The sequence below is a fragment of the Urocitellus parryii genome, chromosome 1 (assembly GCF_045843805.1).
Source record: "Urocitellus parryii isolate mUroPar1 chromosome 1, mUroPar1.hap1, whole genome shotgun sequence".
NCBI classification, from domain to species: domain Eukaryota; kingdom Metazoa; phylum Chordata; class Mammalia; order Rodentia; family Sciuridae; genus Urocitellus; species Urocitellus parryii.
The window spans coordinates 43,020,105-43,046,579 of record NC_135531.1 but is presented as its reverse complement, the minus strand read 5'-3'; the positions used below and the strand labels follow the sequence as shown (position 1 = coordinate 43,046,579).

Below are 26,475 nucleotides of genomic sequence, written 5' to 3'. Positions count from 1 at the left end.
CATAAAAAAGAATGAAGTACTGACACACAGTATAAGTGGAATGAATCTTAAAAACTTTAAGAAGCCAGTCACAAAAGACCACTCTTGATTTCGATTTATATGACCTGTACAGAAAGGCAAATCCATAGACAGAAAGTAGATTAGTAATTGCCTAAGTCCACAGAATAAATAAATAAGGAGTGAATAAGATGGATAATGACTGCTAATGTATGCAGGAATTCTTTCAAGGTTGATAAAAATATTTTGGAATTACATAGTGGTCATGGTTTTAAAACTCAAAGAATATACTAAAAACTTCCAAGTTATGTATTTTAAAATAACGGGTTTCATAGTATGTGAATTATGTGTAAATATAAAAAAAGCTTTGATAATAACGTGAATTTACTAAAAACCACTGAATTGTACACTTTAATTGGGTGACTTCTATTTTATTCAAATTACATCAAAATTAATGTAGAGATCAATCTTGATTCATTCAATTTTGCTATATATCATCTAGATCTCTAAATAGATTCCTGAGAAAAACATTAAAGACATAAAATATTGGAATAATTTGAATATACAATTTACGTGTAAAATCCTCTTGAAACAAAGTTCCAAATACCTTTTGTTCCTCCTTTCCGCCCCTTCTGGTCTCCTTTTGCCAAATCACCTGCATCTCGAAGCACTTGCATTGCAGTATTAAAATTGTCTTCTCTGAAGTCACCCTGAAATCAAAGATCTTTTTAAGTAATTTACATTTAATCATAATTCAAACGTTTTTCATAACTTTAAACACAAAGCTTAATCAAATAATAAAAACAATTTAATAAATAAAACAAAGGTTACTAAAAGAATTAAAACATAATCCTTGATGAGAGGTAATAAAAGGTAATAAGAAGGAATGGAATTGTGAAAAGCAAGGCATAAAACATCTGAAACACATCTAGAGCCTCAATTCTCAGACGTTTTTAAATACTAGAAAAGGAAGATAGGAAAATTCATGTATAAGAAAAATGCAAATCTCAAATATAATTTTATTTATTTATTTTTAAGCCAGGGTCTTGCTAGGTTGCCCAGGTTGGCCTCAAATTCCTGGGACTAAGCAATCGTTCTGCCTCAGCCTCCCAAGTAGCTGAAACTAAATGCATGTCCCACAATGCCTGGCATCAAATACAAATTCTGAAATAAAAATATTTAAAAAAATAAATTTTGGAATGCAAAACTATTTGAGAAAAAATATGCATCTCTGCCATTTTTCTCTAGTTCAATATCAAGGAAAAACAAGATAATGAAGTATGACAGAATGACAAACCCTTACATTTTCATCAACCACAAGGTGAAGGCCATCTCCCCCTGCTGGAAAAATGTAGTGTTGCAATGGAGTAGGCCTATAATCCGTGTAAATGACATGACAAGGCTGTAAAAAGAAGAAATAATTACATATACAAACTTTTTATCTCCTCAACATAAAAATGTACATTTGACCCATCCAAAAGATCTCATGTAATTAAAATGGTGATTTAAGCATGCAAAAATAAAATACTTTAAAAGAATATTTTTAAAACTAGTTAAGAGGAAAGAGGAAAAATTAAGTCTACCAAAATCCTGTAAGACTGTCTCAATTCACCAATTCCCTAATTGGTGATCCTATATTTCAAGTACCCATTACCTACTCCTGGGATAATGTAAGTACACAGAACATGCTCTGTTTCTATGGAATAATATGGTGATACAAAGGATTCCTGAGGTAAATGAACTTTTTGTATCCCACAAATGTTTTTCAAAATCTTTCTAAAGTGGCAGACTGATCTAGCTATCCCAGCAGATCTAGATCCACTGGGTTTCTCTCCTTTAGGCAACATCGGGTGGGAGAGTATTAAAAACATTCTATAGGAGTGCTCATAAATAGGTTAAAAATAATTTTTCATGAGGATATTAGTGCAGAGGAAAAATTAAGGGCAAAAAAATTCAGTATGCATAAACAAATAATTGTTAACAAGAGCCTAGACAGACACTAACTCTGCACTAGCAAAGAAAATGGAAACAAAAGAAAGTGTGACAATGTTACATGGGAAAAATCAAATCAAATTAAATGTTCAAGAGACCACTAGGTACCAAAGCCTTAAGAGGAAAGAAACTCTACTTTGTATTTGTGTCTCACTGTCAGAGTAAATACAGTCATTTCCAAACCTGGTGGATAATCAGGATTAACTTAGAAACTTAGAAAAAAATCTATCTTCCAAGGGTTTGAGATGGGACTAGGAAATCAGCATTTCTAAAAAGTTAGATGATTTTGATAAGCTACTTGTATAAGAAATAGTAAGGCTATTCTAATCTGAATAGCATTAGAAGAAAAGTACAGTAAGGCCAATCTGTAAAAATAATAGCATCATCAAAAGAGAGAAAGAAAATACCTGTTTATGTAAATGGCAAATCCATTCAGCAAACTGTCGGGCATTTGGAATAGTAGCCGAAAGAAAGACGTAGTGAACATTATCAGGAAGCAAAATAATAGTTTCCTCCCATACTACGCCACGCTCTGAAAAAATAAATATACCCTGGAATTCAGTGACATTTTGGTGACAATTATCTAAAATTATTTTCTCTTAAACTTAGTAATTTAAAATGCAGAACGCTTTACACAAGCATATTTTTAGCGACAAAACCTACTGAAAACTACTTTTCATCATGAAGCTATGAATTAGAAAGTTGGTACATTAAAACACCATCTACTCTGAAAGAGCCTGAAAAAAAAAAGCAGTTCCAGATTGAATCCTTTCCTTCAGAGACCCAGTGACAAGGCAGGGAAACAGTATTTCCACTACACTTTAAAAAGCTGGGGTTAATGGCTTGTAGAAAATTATGAAAACAAATTTGGAAGTTAAAACTATTACTGTTCCATATGGCATCTTTCATTTAAATTACCATAATGGTCCTGTGAAGATGAAAGAAAGATCTGATGAACACCAGAATTCTAATAAGTCAGTTTTTATTAAAATGGAAAAAAAACAGGAAAGTCAATTTGACAGTTTCCTCCCTACAATAAACAAATCAACACGGGATTCATGATTTTAAAACCAAAAACACTCTGTTCATGGCTTAATAGAGTGAAGTTGACAAGGATGAAATACTAATAAAAACTTTGTTAAATTCTATTACTTTTATCAAAAACACAGCAAATTCTGTGCTTTTAAATAAAACATCAAATCCTGTTTTTAGTGTGTACATATGAAACATTATCCTTTAAACCTCTTTGTTAACATTAACTCTCTCAGAACTCCCAAAATTCCCAGTATACTTACTTTTCCACTATAGTAATGTAATAGCCAGAGTAAAGGATATAAATAATTTTTTCTCTTTGCTCATTTTTATTTCACATGCCTACTTCCACTTTTTACCATAAACACACATTTCAGTTTACTGTAAAAAACTAAACTAACAATAAAAATCAAGAATGTTAACCTTGTAAGAAGTTTTAGAAATTCTTTAGTGTTATTGATATTAAAGAGTTCTGTATTAAAAGCAAGCCAGTTTTGTTTTTGATTTTTGTGATATTGGGAATTGAACCCAAGTCCTCAGGCTTTAACACTGATCTATATCCCCAGCCTAATTTGCTTTATTTGAATTTGTATTCTTTTTTGGTACTGGGAAGTGACCTTAACCACTTAGCCACATCCCCAGGCCTTTTTTGTATTTTATTTAGAGACAGGGTCTCTATGAATCATTTAGGGCCTTGCTCATAAATTGCTGAAGCTGGCTCTGAACTAGAAATCCTCCTGCCTCTGCCTCTGCCTCTGCCTCCGCCTCCGCCTCCGCCTCCCGAGCCCCTAGGATTATAGGCATGGGCCACAGCACCTGGCTTGAATTAGTATTTTCTTACCCAACAAAAGTTACCAAAAGTTATTAAGGAACTTTACTTGAAATCCTGAGGAAAATGTTTCATGATGATTTCTACAATTGAAAAAAGCTATAACTTATTAGAATCCTAGGAACACAAAAATTGAAAGCAAAATTGAGCAGTTTTGGTTCAAAATCTTAATGCCTTTGTCAGAGTCTTTTTCATACATATATATTTTTTAGTTGTCAATGGACCCTTATTTATTTATATGCAGTGCTGAGAATTGAACCCAATGCCTCACATATACTAGGCAAGTGCTTTACAACCAAGCCACCACCCCAGAGCTCCTAATACCATTCTTTAGTGAAATACATGGTATACATCTCAGCACCGTAGAACATACCTGAATCTCTCATGTAATGGATTTCATCAAAAATGACCCAAGCAACTTCTCGCATAACTTCAGAACCTCTGTACAGCATACTTCTTAAAATCTATTAAAAAAAGGGGGAGGGGAATTTAGTAGGATTTTAGCACAACATCTAATAGACAAAAACTTTCTTTTTCCCATTAAGGAATTCTGGATATTCTTTGGATATATTAAAATAATATTAGATGGCTACATATCTTTGACTTCTCAACTTGAATTACTAATCAAATATAATCCAAGAAGAGAACCATTATCATCTCTACTCTCTAGGATATAAAGCCACTTTCTTTTATGCACAGCATTTTCCCAAGGGCTGCACTTCCTAGGATTTGAAAGAAAGTTAAACAATCTTCTGAGACAATGGATCCCACAGTTTGCCCCTTGTTTACTGCATCATCACTTCACAACACAGACTCTTTGTATCAATCTTTTTTATTATTATTTTTATTTTTGGAGTTAAAAGAAAATTTCCATAGATAGATTTGGTGCCTAAGTTATACTGAACACCAAAATGAAAAGTGAAAGGTGCTTTTTGTTGACTCACCAGACAGAACCTAATTTATGCTATTATACTATATTCTTATAAAATGAAAGGATATTACTAAAGTATGAACAAAAGTACCTCAAACAGTAAAGATAGTTAATCATGTGTAAACCTTAGTTATTAAATATTGCAAAACTTAACTATGATTATAAGAAGCTAAATACTGCATTTTTTAAAAAGCTGATTATTTACCTACTTTAATCAACACTTAAACGATGCAGAGGAAAAAAAAAATCACATGGAACAAAAAGAGCCACTACTTATGTATACATAACCAACAAAACATTTTCATGTCACTGACAGTAAAAACTTTAAAGTACTTGAAAAAAAGAATCCATACAACATAACATGAGGAGTAGCAGTAATTTGGAAATACATTTAATGTTACTAGAACATTTTAAAATAAATTGTATTCATTTCTAATAAGTCTACTGAGAAAATAAAGTATTGTATTATATCTAAAAAGTGATAAAATATTATATTCTAATTTAATAGATATATTAGCTAAATTTAAAAGGGAAAGTTAAGTGAGGCACTATATAAATTACCTCTGTAGTCATAACAAGACAAGATGCTGTAGGATTAATAGTCACATCTCCAGTCATGAGACCAACATCTTGAAATTCTTCATACATTTCACGGTACTTCTGGTTACTCAAAGCCTTAATTGGGCTGGTAAATATTACACGCTGCTTTTCCCTTAAGGCCAATGCAATGGCATACCTAAAAATGTAAAATGAAATTAATAATAAAGAAACTATAAAACTTCTTTCAAGTACAGGATCTCAAAAATTGTTACTATGTAGGGATGAAGATGCAGCTCAGTGATAGAGCACTTGCTTACCACATGTGAGGCCCTGGGTTTAGCACCATATAAAGATAAATAAAATAAAGGTATTGCACCCATCTACTACTACAAAAAAAATTTTTTTTAATTGTTAATATGTAATTTAATGTTCAATCTTTCCTTCATTATTTTCAATACTGACTTTGCAGAACATTTATATCTATTCTATTTATTACAATTATACTAATAAATCTTAAATTCTAAATATAATAGTATAAATGAATAAGAACATTTTAATTTTAGCTCTGCTCATTCAGTTAATAAAACTTGATTGCCAATACGAATGGACTACTAATGATTACCCTATTTCCTGCAAGAAAACAACTTTGATATTACTAATGGGCCTCCAAGTTTAGAACCTCTCTGCCTGTCAGTTTATACATTTACAGAGTACGATGAGAAAACCATAGAAAACAAGTGGGTATTTGTTTTCCAGAGTTTCAAAACAAGTCAATCTATATGTACTCTTTTTCCCAGGTATAATAGTAATCAAATCAGTTCTTAACTAAAAGTTATAGTAGGTTCTGATTATAGAAAAGTTCTTCTGCAGCTATGGAATTTATAGTAATACTATTTGTTTTTAACAAAAATTCTGTATAGTACTTAAACAAAGACCATGAAATTGGAATTACCTCTAACACTATGGTAGATCCTCCTTGTTTAAGATACAGTTTCTGTCCACTACAGCCTTATGATCTAGTTGAGGAACTAAAACAATATTATCACCCAAAATAATGAAACCAGCAATTTAAAAAATTAAAAGTTGTCCCAAAATGATCAAACAGGAATTTTAAGGCATAAAAAAATACAATCATGCTATATGCATTATCTGAAATGCCTACTTAAAAAAAAATTAGAAGATATAAAATGAACAGAAAATTATGATCTATAATCAAAGGAAAGTCAGAATTAAGAAATTATTCAGAGTGGGACTGGGGTTGTGGCTCAACCGTAGAGCACTCCCTGGTGCAAGCAAGGCCCTGGGTTCAATCCTAAGCACCACATAAAAATAAATAAACAAAAATAAAGGCATTGTGTACAACTAAAAGAAATATTAAAAAAAAAAAAGAAAAAGAAAGAAAGAAAAGAAATTGTTCAGAGTGGCCCAGATAATGGACTTAGCAGAGAAAAACTTCAAAACAGCAATTAGAAAAATGTCCTTAAAATGTGAGAAGTTACTTTCTAAGAATAAGAGAAACAGGACAAAGATTCAATAAGTAGGCAATCTCAACAGAAACCAAAACTATTAAAAACACAACCAAATTAGAATTTGAAAAAGGACCTTATCAAGTAAGCATCATAGTAAACTACTGAGTAACAAAGTCTTTGAAAAGCAGCAGCAACAGAAAACAATATGCAGAGGAGAACAAAATACAAAAGAATACCATAATTAAGGCTGACTTCTCATCAGAAACAACAAAGTAGTCAGGCTCAGGGGCATATGCCTGTAATCCCAGTGGCTTGGCAGGCTGAGAATGGAGGATTGCAAGTTCAAAACCAGCCTCAGTAATTCAGTGAGGCTCTAAGTAGCAAGACCCTATCTCCTTTAAAAACAAAAAAGCAAAATAAAGAAGATTCAAATAAAAACTGAGGAAATTTAGTGTTAACAAACAGATCTATGAAAATTTTTCTTAAAAATACTTCAGGCTGAAAGAAAACACAACCAAAGAATCAAGGAATTAAGACTAAGACTGTATGGTCAGAAACAATGGTGTATACCTAAAATCCCAGGTACTCAGGAGGCTAAGGTAGGAAGATTCCAAGTTCCAGGCCAGACTCTACAACTTACTTAAGACCCCCTCTCAAATGAAAAATAATAGTAGGGATGTAGCTCAAAGGTAGAGCACCTCTGGGTTCAATCCCCACTACTGTAACAAAGGAAATAAAGAAAAAAATAAATACATGGGTGTACTTAAAGACCATTATTCTTGAAATTGTGGCATTTCCCAATAAATGGATGAAATGGAGACTATCACAGTAAGTAGAGATGGGAATAGGAAAGACAGAACAATGAATCAGACATAACTTTCCTATGTTCATATAGGAATACACAACCAATGTTACTCCATATCATGTTAAATCACAAAAATGAGACCCTAATTGGAATAAGTCATACTCCATACATGTATGATATGTCCAAATCCATTCTACGTGTATATTGAAAAAAAATAACAAATTTTAAAAAAGGAATATGTAAGGGTATAAAGATATAATTCATTAAGGAATGCTTATGAAAATAACTAAATATCATTTCAGATATGCTTGACTGATAAAAATTTTAAACTATAGCCTAGAATTAGTAAGGATATAAGGAAACACTTATTGTTTTTAGAGTTATTCATAAGGATATACAGGACAAAAGCACACTTATACACCTAATTAAAACTGTAGTGTATTATATATGGATAGACCACAATGGTTTTATTTATCTCCTGATAGTATTTGGATTATTTCCAATTTTTTCTTCTTAAAAATGTTGCAAAATGTTGAATTATGCCTCCATGGTAAGCTTGCTGAAAAATTTTTCCTTTTAAATCTTTCTTGTCTGCAAATTTTAAAATAAAAAGTTAAAAATATTAATAAAGGGCTGGGGATGTGGCTCAATCGATAGTGCGCTCGTCTGGCATGCGTGCGGCCCGGGTTCAATCCTCAGAACCACATACAAACAAAGATGTTGTGTCTGCCGAAAACTAAAAAATAAATACTAAAAATTCTCTCTCTCTCTCTGTTAAAAAAAAAATATATTAATAAAATTATCCTGGAGTTCTGCTACTGAAATATTGTTCTTATACCAGACACACTGATTCTCACCTGGGAACTTACTGGATAATCTCTGGCCTCACCCTATCTATAATCACTGAATCATAATCTGCATTTTTTTAAAGTTTCTAGTTTTTATATATTATTTTATATGTAAAATTCTTTTACATTCTTTGGTTAAATAAACTTATGAGAGTCTTTCTATTGGACAAAATATAGGAAAATAAAATAAAATTTTTAAATTTTTGCTAGTATTTTCTTTCTTTTTTAAATTTTTTATTTGTTTTAATTAGTTATAACAGTAGAATGCACTTATGTACTTTGATATATCATACATAGATGGGATATAATTTCTCATTTTTCTGAGTATACATATTTTAGAATCACATTGGTCATACGGTCACACACATACATAAACAATGTCTGTTTCATTCTACTATCTTTCTTATCCCCACATCCCCTGCCTTCGCCTCCTTTCACTTCCCTCTAATAATTTAAGGTATTGCTATTCTTCTAAAAACACAATCTACTTTTTTTAGCTCAGCCCAGTTCCTCTCTAACTTTAATATACATATATCACTTGGTGATGACATTAAAATGCAAATTATAATCTAAAAGTGATAAAATATTAATATTTTATAATATAGTATTTAATATAATGTGTTAATTATAAGCTGCATTTTTAATGTCATCACCAAGTGATATATGTGTATTAAAGTTGGAAGAACTGGGCCAAGCTAAAAAAGTAGATTGTATTCTTCAACATGGATGATATTTTGTAGTCTGTTGCAGACTCGACTTTTTGGGTTTGACTTTTAATAATCTATAATATTTTATTTTTCTATTACCTTTTCTGCTGGCAGCTGAATTAGGTACTATTAACAGGAGGCAATTAAAGTAAAGACCGTAGAAAAAGAAACACATAAAATGACACCAATCACCCTATCATTCCCTTTACTTTGGCACAGTGATATATTTCATGTGCCATAAAATTTAAAAAAAAATGTTTAAGTATTTTTTTAGTTGTTGATAGACCTTTATTTTATTATTTATATGCAATGCTGAGAATCTAACCCAGTGACTCACACATGCTAGGCAAGCACTCTAAGACTGAGCTACAACACCAACCCCTAGAATTTTATTTCATGTTTTTGGTACAGTCAACACTTATCTAGTCACCTATTTATTAGTTCTGTCCACACTTTCTTAGCCTATGAAATTTTCTCAGAAAGAGAGGAGTGATTTTGGATTTTGCAGTGTCATCTTATGGCATCAACTCTTCACAGATGTCTTGATCTATTTTCCAGCCCCAAATACAGTACAGTCCTCTACCACTCCAGTTCTGTTCAGTGGAGTTGACTTATTTCTTACCAGTTCATTCCTTTTCAAAAGGTGCTGCAGTTATATGCTAGTTTCCTCCTAAGGCATAGGTATTATAAAAAATAGGTTTAACTACTCTAAGTTCAATTATTTATCTCACTTAGAGAGACAAATAAAATAGTGCTATATTGGGTGCACTATGCTTTTAAAGTTAACGTATATAGTCATTTGCATTCTGGCCATTTATGTAACCTGGTTTTTATTTTTCCTAAAGAGGAGAATTTACATTAGAGAAAGTTTTCACATGTATACAGAAACCTGCTCTCAAATCCTAGGATAGAAAATCAGAGAGAGTATTTTAAAAAATTTGCCAGGGTTATGGACACAGTTTTCCTATTATATAATTTTCATGCAGTTAATGTCACTCATTATAAATACTCAGGTCAGTGAGTTTTACTAAGTTACTTCAACTATATAACCCTCATCAGTTTTAGGAGACTTGCATCCATACAATTTGCATTCAAATTCACTTGTACCTTCAGCCACAGATAACCATGATCATGTTTTTGGCTATTATAATACAGGTAAAAACATTCCTGTGTAAGACTGTGGGTCTGTGTTTTCATTTCTCTTGGGTAACCCAGAAATTTAATTTCTACATTTTAATGAAAATAAGTATTTAACTCTTTTGGAAATTGTCAAACTACTTTCCAAAGTGGCATTACCTTTTTTTATTCCTACCAGTAATATATGAGGTGTTCGTTCTCTGTATCACTGCCAACTCTTGGTGTTATTAGTTCTTATTATATCTATTTTAGTGAGTATGTAGTGATGTCATATAGTGGTATAAATTTGCAGTTCTGTGATGACTAATGATGCTGGTAAGCACTGTTTCATGTACTTATCTATTTATCCATCTTTGGTGATTTAATTTTGATGTTTATTTCAGATTTTTGCTGATATTTTTAATTGATTTGTTAGTCTTGTTGCATTATAAGAACTCTATAAGTAAACAAGTTTTATTGGTAGGGCAGTGCCAGAGATTGAACCCAGTCCTCAGAGTACTTAAATTTATTTTTAAATTCTGAGACAAGTCTTAGATGCCCAGGCTGGGCTCCAAATCACAATACTCTTGTCTTAACTTTCTAGCAGAGGGAAGCAACTCATATGATGATCAGACAGCAGAGAGAGGGAGAGAGAGAAAAACAAAGAAGAAAGGGAGAGAGACTTCATGGCCAGATACAAAATACATACTCCAAGCCATGCTCCCAATGACCCACCTCCCCCAGCCACAGCCTATCTGCCTTCAGTCACTACTTGATTAATCCCATCAGGAGAATGATTCACTAATTGAGTTAAGGCTCTCATAACCCAATCATTTATCCTCTGAACTTTCTTGCATTGTCTCACATGTGAGCATTTGTGGGAAATTCTAATCCAAACCATTGATTTTAAGTAATTCTTCAGGCGTAAATAGTTAAAGCTCTAAATTTCTCTCTTTAATACTGCTTAAGATGCACCCCATAAATTTTGTTAATACTATGGTTTTGTTTTCATTCATTTTTTAATTTCCCTTTTGATTTTCTCTTATGCTGTTTACTTTTCAAACATTTGGTGATTTTCCTATATCTTTGTGCTCTTTATTTCTAATTTAATTTCTGGTTGGAGAAGATATTTTATATGATTTTAGTAATTTAGTGATTGATATGGTTGGATTTACATTTGCTTTTTGTTGTTGACTTGGCAATTATTTTGATAATATTATTTTGATGTCTCTTTTCTGTTTCATGTTTTCTCCTTTACTACATTCTATCGTGTAAATCACTATTTTTTTAGTATACCATTTTAATTCCCTTTTTGAGTCTTTAGTTTTATTCGAGTTACCTTTTTAGTAGCTACTCTACTGCTTTTCTCTTCACCTTTATCATAATCACAATTTCTGTAAAATACTATATTGAAATCTTGGCTGTAATATTTTTTTGTGCTATTTAATATTATCTCATGTATGTATCTATTTCAACTGCATTTACTGTAAACCCAGCAATACAGTTATAATCATTGCTTTAAATTGTCTTGTATTTTTAAAAATATTAATTAAATAAAAGTTTAAACATATTCAACAATGGTGTGTTTGTTCCTACATTAGATACGTGCACTATTGAAAAACAGTTGGCTCTCCATATTCATAGGTTCTGCATCTACAATTTAACCTACCTCAGACAGAAGATAGGGAAAAAACTTTGTATTAAACCTGACTTTATCATTATTCCCTAAACAATACAGGATAACAGCTACTTACTTGGCATTTACGTTGTATTAGGTAATTATGTATTAGGTAATTATAAGTAATCTAGAAATGACTTAAATATATGAGAGGATGTATGTAGATTACATGTATATCATGTGCCATTTTAAATATAAGTGACTTGAGCATCCATAGATTTTGGTAGTCAAGGGGGAAACTGGAACCAATTCCCCACCAATACCAAGGAATGATTGAAATATATAATTTATTGTAGAATTACATTGGTCATATAGTCACATACATACATAAATAATGTCTGTTTCATTCTCTCTTCCCTCTAATAATCTAAGGTAATGCTATTCTTCTAAGAACACAATCTACTTTTTTTTAGCTTGGCCCAGTTCCTTTCTAACTTTAATACACATATATCACTCGATGATGACATTAAAAATGCAAATTATAATCTTTAAAGTGAAAATATTAATATTTTATAATATAATATTTAATATAATATAGTACTTAATAACATAATATTTTTAAATAAAAAATAAAAATACAGAAAACATAGGGGCTGGGGTTGTGGCTCAGCACCACATAAAAATAAATAAATAAAATAAAGGAAGCTCAGGATGTGGCTCAAGCGGTAGCGTGCTCACCTGGCCCGCTCATGGTACTGGGTTCGATCCTCAGCACCACATACAAATAAAATTTAAAAATAAATAAAATAAAATAAAGGTATGCGTCAACTACAACTAAAAAATATTTTTTAAAAATACAGAAAACATCCAATTATTGTTAAGACAGAGTAATGGGGATTACCTTTACCCACCCAATTGAAACAACTATAAGACAGTTCCATGATGGGGATCCCAGGCAGAACCTAGAGGTTTTCCTAAATTGAATGGATCAACATGTAAGTCTGGGGATGCCAAGGCAATTAAGAGTTTGCAGAGCAGAATACCAGAGAGGAGAAAGTTGCACAGAGAGGGTGCTGAATATCTTCTGAGCCTTTATAAGTATTCGGACAGTACCTACCAGTAAAATCTTAGGCAACTATTTGAGACCAGGCAAAAACCAACTCAAAGAAGCAAAGATAAAAATGACCAAATCTCACTCAGAACTGAATAATTTAGATTTCTACCAACCACCATGGAAAACTTTATGATTCACAAGACACTGGGTGGAATAGCAAGAAGAGTACCGAGTAGTGAGAAACATTTGCCCACCATTAGGCTAAATGCTGCTCTGATCCTGCCTAAAATAATTATAAAAGTAAGCCTCAATAGGAAGACATTTTCCCAAGTAATTTATAACACAAAACATATATCTCAAGTATGTACAGGAATGAAACATAAGACCAACGACCAAATTAGTAAATAAGGATGTTAAACATTACATAACTATATTCTACATGCTCAAGAAAATAACATGTTAAGTAGAAACCTAGAAAACACTGAAACACCTAAGTCAAACTTTAAAGATGAAAAATGCAGTGTCTACGATGAAAAACATAGGAGAGAGGCAGATTTGATACCGCAGAAGAATTATGAATAAACTTGAAGCCATGGCAATAGAAACTACCAAAATTAATCAAAACAAACACCAAAAAATAATAGCAAGTAAAATATCAGTGGATTCTGGAACAACTTAAAGTGGCCAACTATGATTGAAATCCTCAAAAGACTAGAGTGATGGGAAAATATTTTAAAATTTCCCAAATTTGATGGAAACCATAACAAACCCACAAATCTAAGAGGCCAACAAACTCAAGCACGAGAAACAGAAAAATATCATGTAAAGTCACAACATGGTCAAGCGATTAAAAACTAAAAACAGCCAAACAACCAATCAAAGCAGTACGTAAAGAAGCAGAAATATACTTTTACATAATGAAAGAAAAAGTCTAATATATCAAAACAGATCATAAAATAACCCAGACAAAAGCAGTAATAACCAGAACATTTAAAAAGTTTTCTAACTGTATTCCATATTTTCAAAAAACTAAAGGAATGTTAAGATACATGGGATATATTAAAAATACAGGTTTGAGTCATAATCCTGAAAGATACAAACCTGAACACTGTAATTCTTAATGCTGAAATCTCCCAAAATCAAAATGCCCCAAACTCAAAAACTCAAAAAGGTAAAAGAAAAAATTTCAAATTCTTTAGAAGATGTTTATGTACATTTGTAAGGAAATCTGAGAAATATATGAAACACAGAAGAACACTTAATAGGCCACTTCATATAATATAGCAGGCTATATTAACATATTATTTTTGTGAGCATAAACACTCAGATATATTGATAGATGCATGGGTGTAACAATTATGAGATGAACCATAATAGGTCAAAAAGTAAAATGTATATCACTATGATTAGTAATTGTATGTACTCAGCTTTTAAAGTTCAATCATTTGAAATAATGTAATAAACAACCCATCTTTTTAAGGAGACCTATCAAAAATTGATAGGTTGCCACTCCATGGGCAGCTTGCCCAAAGAATCAAGATCTCAAGAAACTTTAACTTTCACAAAGGCAGATGTACAAAAAGGATGTCTCTTTTATTTACTGATAAAGTTTCAATGTTTTTCTGTTCAGGGACAGTGCTTAAATACGGATCAATTTTGCAGTAATGCACTTTGAAATAATTAAATTTTTTAAAAACGCAAAACATAAATTAGAGTTCTCTTTATTTAATTTATTCTCCAATATTAGAAGTGAAACAAAGATGAAACACAGAGCATAACTTTTTTTTTAATGCTGGAAAAAAGTGGGAAAAAAGGCTGAAGTATACATAATTCAATAGCAGAGCACGTGCCCAGTATGATCATTTGCCTGGGTCTAATGGCAAGAAACACAAAAAAGTGAAAAAAAATGCTACGAAAAAGAAAAAAAATTTCAACATATAAAAAACTGCCTAGGGGCTGGGGATATGGCTCAAGCGGTAGCGCACTCGCCTGGAATGCGAGCGGCCCGGGTTCAATCCTCAGCACCACATACCAACAAAGATGTTGTGTCTGCCGAGAACTAAAATAAATAAATAAATATAAAAAAAAAAAAACTGCCTATAGGGACAGATTTTGGGCAACTGTACCAATGTAGTCTTAAGAGTTGGCCAACTTTCATGACTGTTAATTTTATTTCCAAGCATCATGTGGCTATCACAGCTGTTTTTCCTCTTTTAGGCACATCTCTTCTTAAAGAATATGTTCATATTCATTCTCTATAAAGCAGATCTTCCTCACCCACTTGAGATTCACATACTCATCTCCACTAGAAACTCTCTCATTTTAAAAACATACAGAATTGTGCTCACAACAGAAAACACACTAATTCCTTCCAAGAATTCATCCTTCTACAACTTTCATGTAGACATTTTTTCCCCATTGGAAACTGTGGTTTTCAGGATTTTGTCAAATTTTCAACTTTTGGGATTTTTATTTTTGGGGACTGATCTTCAGGACTTTAGGGATTTACATCTTCCAGGATTTCAATACTCCTGAAAGACTATGACATTCAGGATTGTACTTTATGGTATTATGATAAGGAACAAAAAATAAATAAGTTGGACTTCTAGCAAAGAAAACCACAATATCTGAAATTTTAAAATAAGGCATCTAAATGAGATTAATGGCAGATTTAACAATTCAGAGGATTAATGAATTTGAGATGCTGTATTAGAAATAACCCCAAAATAAAACATTAAAAAAAAAAAGAACATAGAATCAGTAAGTTGAAATAACTGTCATAAAGTAAGTGGAGTCCTAGAAGGACAACCATGCAAAAAACAAACCCGAAATCCATGAAAACTACACTAGGGTGTATCATAAGCAAAAATGTTTAAAACCAGTGATAAAGATAAAATATTTAAAGCAGACCCAGAAAAAAACAGACATATACAGAGAAACAAAGGATCTCAGAGAATTTTTTTGGTCACAAACTGTGCAAGTCAAAAAGGTGATCTTAAAAATATTAGAATTCTAACTAAGGAAAAATATCTTTTCAAAAATGAGAAAGACTATTTTAGATGTATGCAACTTAACATAATTTCTCATTAGTAGACTTACACTAATATTTAAAGAACTTAAATATTAAATATTTAAAGAATTTCTTCATGCAGAAGGAAAATGACACCACACAGAACTTGGATCAAACATAATTTATCAAGATTTTAAAAACATTTTACAAATATATCAAATGAAACATAAAAAAGATTGTGGGATACAGCTAAAACAATGTTAGATGAAGTTTACCTCATTAAATTATGCGTATGTTAGGAAAAAGATATCTCAAATTAATTACCTCAACTTTTTATCCTAAAGAAACTATTAAAAGAGTAACTAAAGCCCAAAATTAATGAAAGGAAGAATAAGATCAGAGAGAAAGTCAATAAAAAGGAAAACAGAATAGAGGAAAATCAATGAAATCAAAAGCTGAAATTTTAGATTAATATGAATCGACAGACTTCTAGTCAGATCAACCAAAGAAAAATATAGAAGTAAACATCACCCTGTTACTAACACCAGAAAAAGACATTATAATAAAACTAAAAAGCAATACTCTTCAGGAACAGATATAAAAATTAACAAAAACTAAACTAACCAAATCCAACAACATAGTAATAAAGACCATCATGACCAAATGCTGCTTTTCTTAGAATTATTCATCATTTGAAAGCCAATCAACATATTTCGTCACAATAGCAGGACAAAAAATCAAAACAAAAACATATCATTTCAATACATGACCCCCAAAAAACATCAGACAAAATCTAGTACAGAAATATTTTTATATGCATACATGTGTGTGCACACACATATACATTCACAAATTCTGCAAACTAGGAACAACAGAAAGGATCTTCCCCAAACTGACTGGGGTATCTATGAAAAACATACGGTAATGTTCTGTTTAATAATGAAAAATGGAATGTATTTTCCCTACTACTTGGAACAAGGCAAGGATGCCTTCTCTTATCCCTTTCTAGTGATTTCAGGATTTTATTTAAAAAGAAAGTTACTTACTCAGCACATACAGTTTTCCCTGCTGATGTATGTGCAGATACTAAAACAGACTGATTGTTATCAACACACTGAATGGCTTCTCTTTGGAAAGCATCAAGAATAAACGGGTACTCCTATAAAAACAAAACATTAATATCTGCATGAAAAAACCTAGCTATCATCAAGAGAAAGACTGCCACCAAAAGCATTCTAGGAGCATTTCTTTATGATTTTATTTAGGAAATATACCACCTATAAGAAAACATTAGGAAGAGTAAAAACACTTTTTTTCCAAATGGCATAAATTACTCTTCCATTTAATCTTTTAATTATTACATTATATTTAAATAATAATAAAATAATCATTAGTATTTACAAGAAACATGCTGTGTGATAGGCACGGTGCATCACATTTTCCATATATCATAATTAATCTTTACAATCCCTAAAACAGGTAAGTATTATTTCAGAGAAAGGTACTGAAAAATGTAGTCCTTTACTTCAGTTTATTCAACAAAAGCAGAATAAAATAACTATGAGGCTTTAAGAATTCCAAGCTTACTCCTACAAACTTCCTTTTTTTATTTCAGAAAGTTACCTGGAAAAAACTACCTCAAAAATCTGTTAATCAGGGGTTGGGGTTGTGGCTCAGAGGAAAAGCACTTGCCTAGCATGTGTGAGGCACTGGGTTCAATCCTCAGCACCACATAAAAACTAAATTAAGGGTATTGTGTCCACCTACAACTAACGATTAAATGTTTAAAAAAAAATCTGTTAATCATTTAAGGCCTATCAGGACTTCAAAATTCATCTAATAAAATCAGTCTGTTTTTCCAGAACCTCTAAAACTACAGCACCACTTACATATGTGCATTTTTTTCTAAAGAAAGGTTGACAACTTTCATTAGATTCTTTAACAAGGTTTAACAATCACTATTCCAATGTTGTAAAATCTATCGCATAATTCTTAGTTTCCAGCATGATTATATATTAATATTGTTCCCACTATATTCTTTAGCTGTCATCTTTCTGATACACATACACACACACACGGAAGTATAAAAAAATTTTTTTTTAAGATTTCTAAGGAAAAAGTCTCTCAAACTTTATAAACCGTGTTATCCAAAGTCCATACCTTTGCAGCTTTTCCAACTCGAGGTTTAAGTGGTAAATAATCCTCATCTGCAGGAAGTGCAACCTGATGTCAAAATTAAAAAAAAAAACAAAAAAAAAAACAAACCTTACTGATATTCAGCACTTCAAAAATCAACGATGGTTTGAAAAAAATCAGAGTGATCAACTAGAACGTTTCCAATAGTCTTAGACATAAAATTAACTACCCTGCCTAACAAAGCAAAAAGGTCAAGCTACAACATTTAAAAATACCTCTACTAATTTTGGTCTAACAGTAATGTAACTGAAACTTGTAAGATTATCTCCCTGAAAAAACTTATTTAAGTTAAGTATTTATTAAGAAACTGTATTTATTATTTACATTTTCCATACCTAATATATTGATTGACATTAAAAATACTCAAAAAGGTTGAAGAATAGAAAATGGGATGTCACCACAGGAAAGAAAAGTCTAGGGAATAAAAGATACCTCTGATTGCTTGGAACAGGAAATTAATTTCCTTCCAGTAAAGATTAAGATCTGGAGTTCATAATGTACCCAAACTCTCAAGACTTAAAAAGATTAATATCACCAATGTTTACACATTCCTAACCATACACTAGGAAAGTAAACAGTTAGTGTAAAAATCCACAGGTTAAAGTAAGGTACACACAGAAATTAGGAATCATTTCTAAATGCCAAAACTTCGATTAACAAATATTGAATAAGATTAGTTGCTTATTTATTCTATAGATAACATGAGTAGAGTTTCAGTAAGGAATGACTAAAGATCGAATAATTAAGAAAATATGAAACTTAATGAATAATACCAAGTATGAATGATGTGTCAGAAGAAATGTGATGTTCAAAATGAAATCTATAAAGTAAAACCAGAAGTCAGAATTTGGTAGTTTATACAGCACAATTTATAAAAATTAACCTAAGAGATATTTTAAACAACTCACAAGTAAACAAACATGAGGGATATGAAGTGTTCTCATCAGTTTTTCCTTTAAGATTATATATTTCTCTTTATTATGATTCCAAGACCAAGTTACTAACTTTGATTCCTTGATAGTTTAACAGTGTGAAAACTTCTGGGCTGGGGTTGTAGCTCAGTGGTAGAGCCCTTGTCTAGCACTGTGTGAGGCATTGGGTTCAATTCTCAACACCACATGTAAATAAATAAAACAAAGGTTCATCGACAACTAGGAAAAAAAAAGAAATGAGATTCTTTGGTATAGCCCCCCATCCCCACCACATCTTGTATGTATGATGAATCTGAGTCTATCCTAGAGTACCCAACCTTTGCTACAATAACAAAATCAATTTTCTAGAGCTGAGTATGAAAGTTATGCCTCAAATCATGGTGTGATTCCCCACCAAGGTATGCTCAAACTGGTAAGCCATATCTGGCTAAGTTAACTGACTTCTACCACATCTCTCCTGGTACTTTCTAAGATATGAATAATGAATATTAACAGTAAGCAATTAAGAATTTAACATTCCTGAGATTTAGCACCAAAAACAAAATTATGTTTTTACTTCTATAAGAATCAGAGTTGTGTTTTTATTCTCTAAAAACAATCTGAATAATAACAAAATTACAGAGGTAGAAAAAGAAGCACATAGAGACTAAGGAGTCAGAAAAGTGGAACACTAGTAGAATGATCAAGAATTAAATACTTAGTAATTAGTCACTAGTGATTTTTACCAAAGCAGTTTCAAAGAAATAGGGAAAAATCTAATTGTAGTGGATTGAAAGATAAATGAAAGGTTAAGAAATCTAACAGGGTTTCCTGAAGCAGACAACTCAATAGCAATTCTAAGAAGGGACTGTATCTCTTTTATCTCTTCATACTCAGTATGCAGTAAAATGTACCTGGCACTCAAAAGATATTGTTGAATGAATAACTATAACCAGGGAGAAAAACAATACAGTACATATAGTGGATGAAAAATAATTTTCAACAAAAGAGAAGTTTTTGAATGTTCAGATGCTGATAGGAAATGGCAAATACAGAAAAGGAAACTCCACAAACAAGGGAAAACAAAACTGAGAAAGTCTCTTTGAAGACAGGATAAGATATAGTCAAGACCACTGGCAGAACAATCATAGTTAGCCTGAAGTGGTAATGTATTTTTCTTTTGGTAGATAATGACAGAGACAGATAGGCTTGGTGATAAGAGGTTATAATATTTTCCAACTCAAGCCTCTACATAAAGTAACTGATAAAGTTACTTGCTCAGAAAGTAAGAGGGGATGACAGAATGGCAAAATTAAAGATAATCACAGAGCACAGGGAAACTTTTGAGCTCTTCTATGCAGGAGATATAGACATATAGACATTTTTTCCTTTCCTCTTTCCTGACTTTCATAAGCCCAGATAGAATAGAGTCTAAAATTAAGAGTGAAATGAATGATCAAATTGGCATTACATCTGAAAAACTAAATATTATCTAAGGAATAGATATTTAAGAACCTAACGTTCTAGTAAAACAGCTATTTTAACAGATAAAGTTCTAAATCCATATAAAAACTAATTTTTATTAATTTGGAATTTCTCTGCTCATTCAATAGATACTTTAAGATTCTCCAGGGGCTAGGATTGTAGCTAGAGGTATAACGCATGCCTAGCATGTGTGAAACACTGAATTTGTTTCTCAGCATCGCGTATAAATAAATAAAAATAAATATATACTTAAGAAAAATATTCTCTAATTACCAGTAATAACTTGCTATATTTGAAATAAAAAGAAATAGTGTCAAAGTCCTGACTTAGAAATATAAATCCTCCCTTCTAAATGGATACTAAAAGCCATCAAAGATCACCATCTTGTGGCAGAACAAAGAAACTGCAATTTATCAGTCATTAGAGCAAGACATGAAATATCAAGTGACCTGCAAAACTATCACCATTAGTTGACTTTAGGAGTATAAGAATAAACAGATATTAAACATCTACTCTGTGCTGAGTACTCCAATGAATTTTCTTATATGATCTTTACTAACACTCCAGGAGGTAAAACCAATCATTCCAATTTTACAAATTCAAAAGACAATGTTCAAAGAGGTTAAAAAATTTACTTAAGACTGTAGCTAGAAAAAATGTTGGCTACCTTCTGAACTAAGACTTTATTACAAAGCTCCCACGTTCTTTTGCTTGACTATGAATTGCCACAAAAACCATTTATTGTTTCCAAGGCCTTCAGGGTTAAATTACTTGCTGATCATCAGACCACAGAGTACAAAGAAAAATCCCACTTAGATTACTAATGCAGTACATGTCTTTTGTGCTTACCTCATGTGTACATCCTTCAACAGTTTCAACTGATTGTACCTTAACTCTGGGCATCAGGTCTGCCAAACTTAAAGAAAAAAAATTGTTAAAATGACACAAATTGTTTTCCTATAAATAAGCCCCCAATCTGTATTGTTAAAGAAAATGATACTACCCAATTATCAATATTTCATATTGGAAAAAGTTGTACTACTAATACTCTGAAAATCTGTCACATTACTCAAATGCATATTGAGAATTCAACATGTTCCAGGAATTTATTATAAACACAGAACAAATAGACCACCAAGAAGATTATATTGAAAGAATTATGTCAGTTTAGTTCCAATGACTATTTTGAACAGAAAATACCTCTTCAAAGTACTGTCATTCCTTCAAAACATGAAGCTGGTTATAAAAATCATTACATAACACAAAAGATAAAGTAGTCTAATTTAGATGTTGCTATAATTTACAGAAATGTTCCTTCTCATCAAAATTTTGCATTATGTTTATTGATGACATGACTCGAAAATTTCAAGAAAACTATATATATTTCTGTGCTAGAGTCAATAATCATACTTATCCATGTATCTGGATAGAACCCAATAATTACAATTTTATTTATTTTTTTTTTTAGTTGTAGTTGGATACAATCTTTATTTTATTTATTTATTTTTATGTGGTGCTGAGAATTGAACCCAGGACATTGCACATGCTGGGTGAGCGCTCTACCACTGAGCCACAACCCCAGCCCAGTACCGAAGATTTTTAAACTACCAATATTACACACTAATTTGGGGTAATATTATGCACTAGCTTGGGTAAATGGTACATATTAAATATTTAAGTGAAACATCTACCATCATTTGTAGCAGATAATTTTACTAGTTCACTGGTCAAAAAAAAAATCTCAGAAAGAATAAGCTCTTCATGGTAGTGCCTAACTAGAATATAATACATAAAGAAAAAAAATTGCAAAGATCATCACCACAACTGAAATCAGGTCAACCAAAAACACTGGTATCATTGTAGAAAGTTACAGCTTTCAAAATCTGAGAAATTCAAATACCAAGGAATATTCAGCCATATATACCCATGGGTCTTGTTCACTGACAAGAGACAAGAGTCTTAGGATTCATAACCACTCTACTGCTACATGCAACAATAAATATCTAATTTCTTCTAATGGTCCTTCCCACTTATTCCTTCCACTGGGTCAGTTTTATTCTTCTCTCCTATTTTATTCTTCAGTGATCACCTTGAGATAAAAATAAAGGAAACATAACTTATCCTTAAAAAAAAAAAAAAAATCAGGTTTCAAGATTCTTCTCCCAAAATTGGCTCTAAAGTATCAAAATATGAATCATTTCTATATTGTCTTCCAATTCTCCAAACTTACATAAATGTGCTACATTTACATGTTTGCATAGTATATAAAGAATATCATGTTCATTTTCCTAACTCAGCAAAAAGTATATTATAAAATATAATATTTTTGGCCAACATATATGGACATGCATGAGGCCCTGGGTTTGATCCTCAGCACCACATAAAAATAAATAAATAAAGATACTGTATCGATCTACAACTAAAATAATATTTTTAAAAAAACAATATATAAACAATTTTAAAAACTTCATACCAAATTAAGAGTTACTAACATTTACTATTGTGGAAATATTACCTTAAGTCTTCAGTTACTGACTCTTCTATCCTGGGCTTCTTTCCAAAAATGGTTTCATCCGTGCCTTCAAAATCCACATCTCTCTTATTTTTTCCACTATTAGTTGACTCTGATTGCAATTTGGCATCAAAACGTTTCCTGAATGGAAATATATTAGTTCTTACTTTAAGGGGAATACTAAAAACTACTGCTCCATGTATTGTATACACCGTTAAGAAGAAAAACATCATTACTTAAACAGATGAATGGTGCAAATCAAAGCTCAGAATACTTTATACCTAGGAAAACTGAACACTATTCCTTTTTTATTTCATATTTTCTTAGGTTTATTTTAAAGTACTTTTAAACTCAGAGTAAAAGAAATGGTCACATAAGTTTTTTGAAAAAATTTATCAAACAATAAATTTGACCAAAAAGAATTATAACCAATCAGACTATAAACCCAAATTGAGCTACAATCTACAAAAGAACTAGCCTGTAATCTGGGCTGGGGTTGTGGCTCAGTGGTAGAGCGCTTGCCTAGCATGTGTGAGGCACTAGATTCAATTCTCAGCATATAAATAAATTAAAGTCCACTGACAACTAAAAAAAATTTTGGAAAAAAAAAAAATCAGCCTGTAATTTTTCAAAGACTGCAAGCTCATGAAAGTCAAACAATTGGTCCAGGCTACACAAAACTAAAAAGACATGACTACCAAATTATGTACTCCAACATAGAATCCTTTTTTTTATAAAGGACATTAAAGTAATTGTCAAAATCTGAATAAATCTGTAGATTATAACACTATGTCAATGTTAATTTCCTAATTCTGATCACTGCGATCTGTACTGTGGTTATATAAAAGAATGCTCTTATTTTCAGATAACACTGAAGTACCCAAGAATTTAGAGGTAAATAAGCAACATGTCTGCATCTTAATCTAAATAGTTCCTTATTCTAAATAGTTCAAAGAAAAGTATAAACATACAAATATATATACACACACACACATACATATACATATATGTGTGGGAAGAAAGCAAATGTGGTAAAAATACTAATATTTGGGATATTTAGGTGAAATGTATAACGATTTTAATACCATTCTTATAGCTTTTTTGTAAAGTCTAGAATTATATAAAAAATAATAATAAATTATATAAAAAATAAGACATTCTGCCAGCCTCAAAAACTTAGTGAGGCCCTAAGCAACTCAGCGAGATCCTGTCTCTAAATAAAATATAAAAAGAAGGGCTGAGGATGTGGCTCAGTGGTTAAGCTCCCCAAGTTCAATCCCTGGTACCAAAAACAAACAAAAGACGTTTTTAAAAGTACTTACACTATCTGAATGACATTTAGATATATCTGTAATAAAAATTGAGCACTGATTGTTTAGCACAACCAATTGTTGTTATCATGCCTGGAGAATAACACATGCCAAAGACTAGGCTTAAAACAGAATGGTGGCCAGTCACGGTGGTACATGCTTATAATTCCAGCACTCAAGAAAGTTTTATTTGGAGAACTATACAAAAGCAAGTTAACATTAATTCCTAATGTGTTAAGTTTGGCTATATGTCATAATAGAATGCATGTATTATTTTTGTTCATTTGTAAATACCTACAATACTTGTAAAGGAATTGTTTTAGAATACCTGGGCAACCTGTTCAACACCATAAAAGGCACTGGACTAAAATGGTGAGATACACATGCAAAATGTAAAACCAAGGCTGGGCATGTAGCTCATTAAAATATTTTTAAATGTCAAAAAAGGGGAAAAATACATGTAATTTAGATTAGAGAAACAATATCCATAATATAAAAGGGCTTCTACAATTAAGAAGAAAAAGACTAACTATCCATTTTCTAAAATATTAAAAAATAAATGACCAACTCACAAAAAAGAAAACCAAATAACTTCTGAACATAAGAAGTGATGCTTTGCTTTATTCATATTAAGAAAATTATAAATTAACAGTAATTGAAATATAATTTCTCATATATTGGATAAACAAAAATCCAAGTTCATCATACTCTATTTAGGAAGGCTGATACACATTCAAGGGAAATTGAAGGTCATCTCAGAGTGAGAAGCAGCTTTGACTTGGGCTGGATGTATAATATCTATAGAAGAGCTATATCAGGGGCCTGACTCGGAGGTGGATCCAGGGTGGAGCTGCACAATTTTGTACCAATGTCCCCTGCACTTGTCTACTTCCCTCATTTTACAAGGGCAGGGGTCAGCAGCTTGTTGCTAGAAATTTATACCTATGCTTTCTACATCTCAATGGCCTGTGGGTGTTTCCTTTAAGATTCAGTATTTCTCTTCCTCTATCCTAAATCCCTATCTCAATCCCAGTCTGGAGCAGAAAATGTTTAGGCAATTCAGACAATCTTTTGCAGAAAGCACCCTTTAATCCCAGCAATTTGGGAAGCTGAGGCAGGAGGTTCACAAGTTCAAAGCCAGCCTCAGCAACTTAGTGAAGGCCTAAGCAACTAAGCAAAATCCTGTATAAAAATAAAAAGGGTTATCTAAGAATATAATGTGGCTCAGTGGTTAAATGCCCCTGGTATCCCCCCCCTCAAAAAAAAAGAAAAAGCACAAGTAATTAAAACTGATGGAGTTTTTGATGTAAGAACCAACATGCAGGGTTCTCACTGATCTGTGATTGGACATCTATGTATCAGAAATAATAATAAAAACAACTTGAATGAATGTCCATTAACAGATAAATATGATATGTCCACAGAACAGATTAAATAATATTCAATTCAAGTAAAATTCTAGAAAATGCAAGCTGTTCTATAGGAACAGATCTGTGTGGTTGCCTGCAGGAAAGGGTATGCATTTCAATGGAAAATCAAGAAACTTCAGGAGGTAATGGAAATATTTCAATCTTGATTGTGGTAATGGTTTAGTGTACTTCAAGTATATAAGGAAGGGAGGAAGGCAGGTAGAAGGAAGAAAGGCAGGCAGGTGGGCAACCACACAAAAGAAAGGATATTCTCAAGGAATTCGTTTCTCTAAAAACTGAAAAGAATCAAGCATTAATTCTGCCTTTTCTTTACAAACTATGATTCAAGATAAAGAGCTAATATGGGAATTTTTTTAAGACACATTACAGGTAACTCAAGCAAAAAGAAATGATAAAAATAGAAAAATCTCTACTTTGCAACTACTAATGAAATAATGGGTTTAGGCAACCAGTAGCAGATGCTAAAGCAATTATGTGAAAGGCTGATGAGGGATCTTGGTTAACATTATAACCTACTGATTAATCTTGGAATGGAACAGATAATCTGCATCTTATGATGTAGGGCAACAGAAATACATCATGCCAATATAAATTATTCTTATCTAAAACAAAAGAACCTGAATCTAATCAAGTCTCCAGATTACCACTGCCAAATGAATTTGCATATATATAATGTACGCTAC

General features: G+C 31.8%; 1 protein-coding gene across 2 annotated transcripts in view; it reads right to left on the bottom strand.

Annotated features, from left to right (window-relative positions):
* The window catches only part of Mtrex (Mtr4 exosome RNA helicase), an 89,113-nt gene that overhangs the window by 59,101 nt on the left and 3,537 nt on the right, over positions 1 to 26,475 (bottom strand). Inside the window, exons 2-10 of one of the 2 annotated variants that reach the window (XM_026385964.2) lie at positions 23,056 to 23,193; positions 21,390 to 21,456; positions 18,109 to 18,171; positions 16,995 to 17,107; positions 5,343 to 5,517; positions 4,224 to 4,314; positions 2,397 to 2,521; positions 1,301 to 1,399; positions 605 to 707 (exon numbers count right to left, since the gene is read on the bottom strand). In XM_026385964.2, the coding sequence (XP_026241749.1) occupies positions 605 to 707; positions 1,301 to 1,399; positions 2,397 to 2,521; positions 4,224 to 4,314; positions 5,343 to 5,517; positions 16,995 to 17,107; positions 18,109 to 18,171; positions 21,390 to 21,456; positions 23,056 to 23,193 (974 nt within the window). Of the gene's footprint in view, positions 1 to 604; positions 708 to 1,300; positions 1,400 to 2,396; positions 2,522 to 4,223; positions 4,315 to 5,342; positions 5,518 to 16,994; positions 17,108 to 18,108; positions 18,172 to 21,389; positions 21,457 to 23,055; positions 23,194 to 26,475 lie in introns of those variants that run through there. The other variant, XM_026385965.2, reaches the window with a different exon arrangement.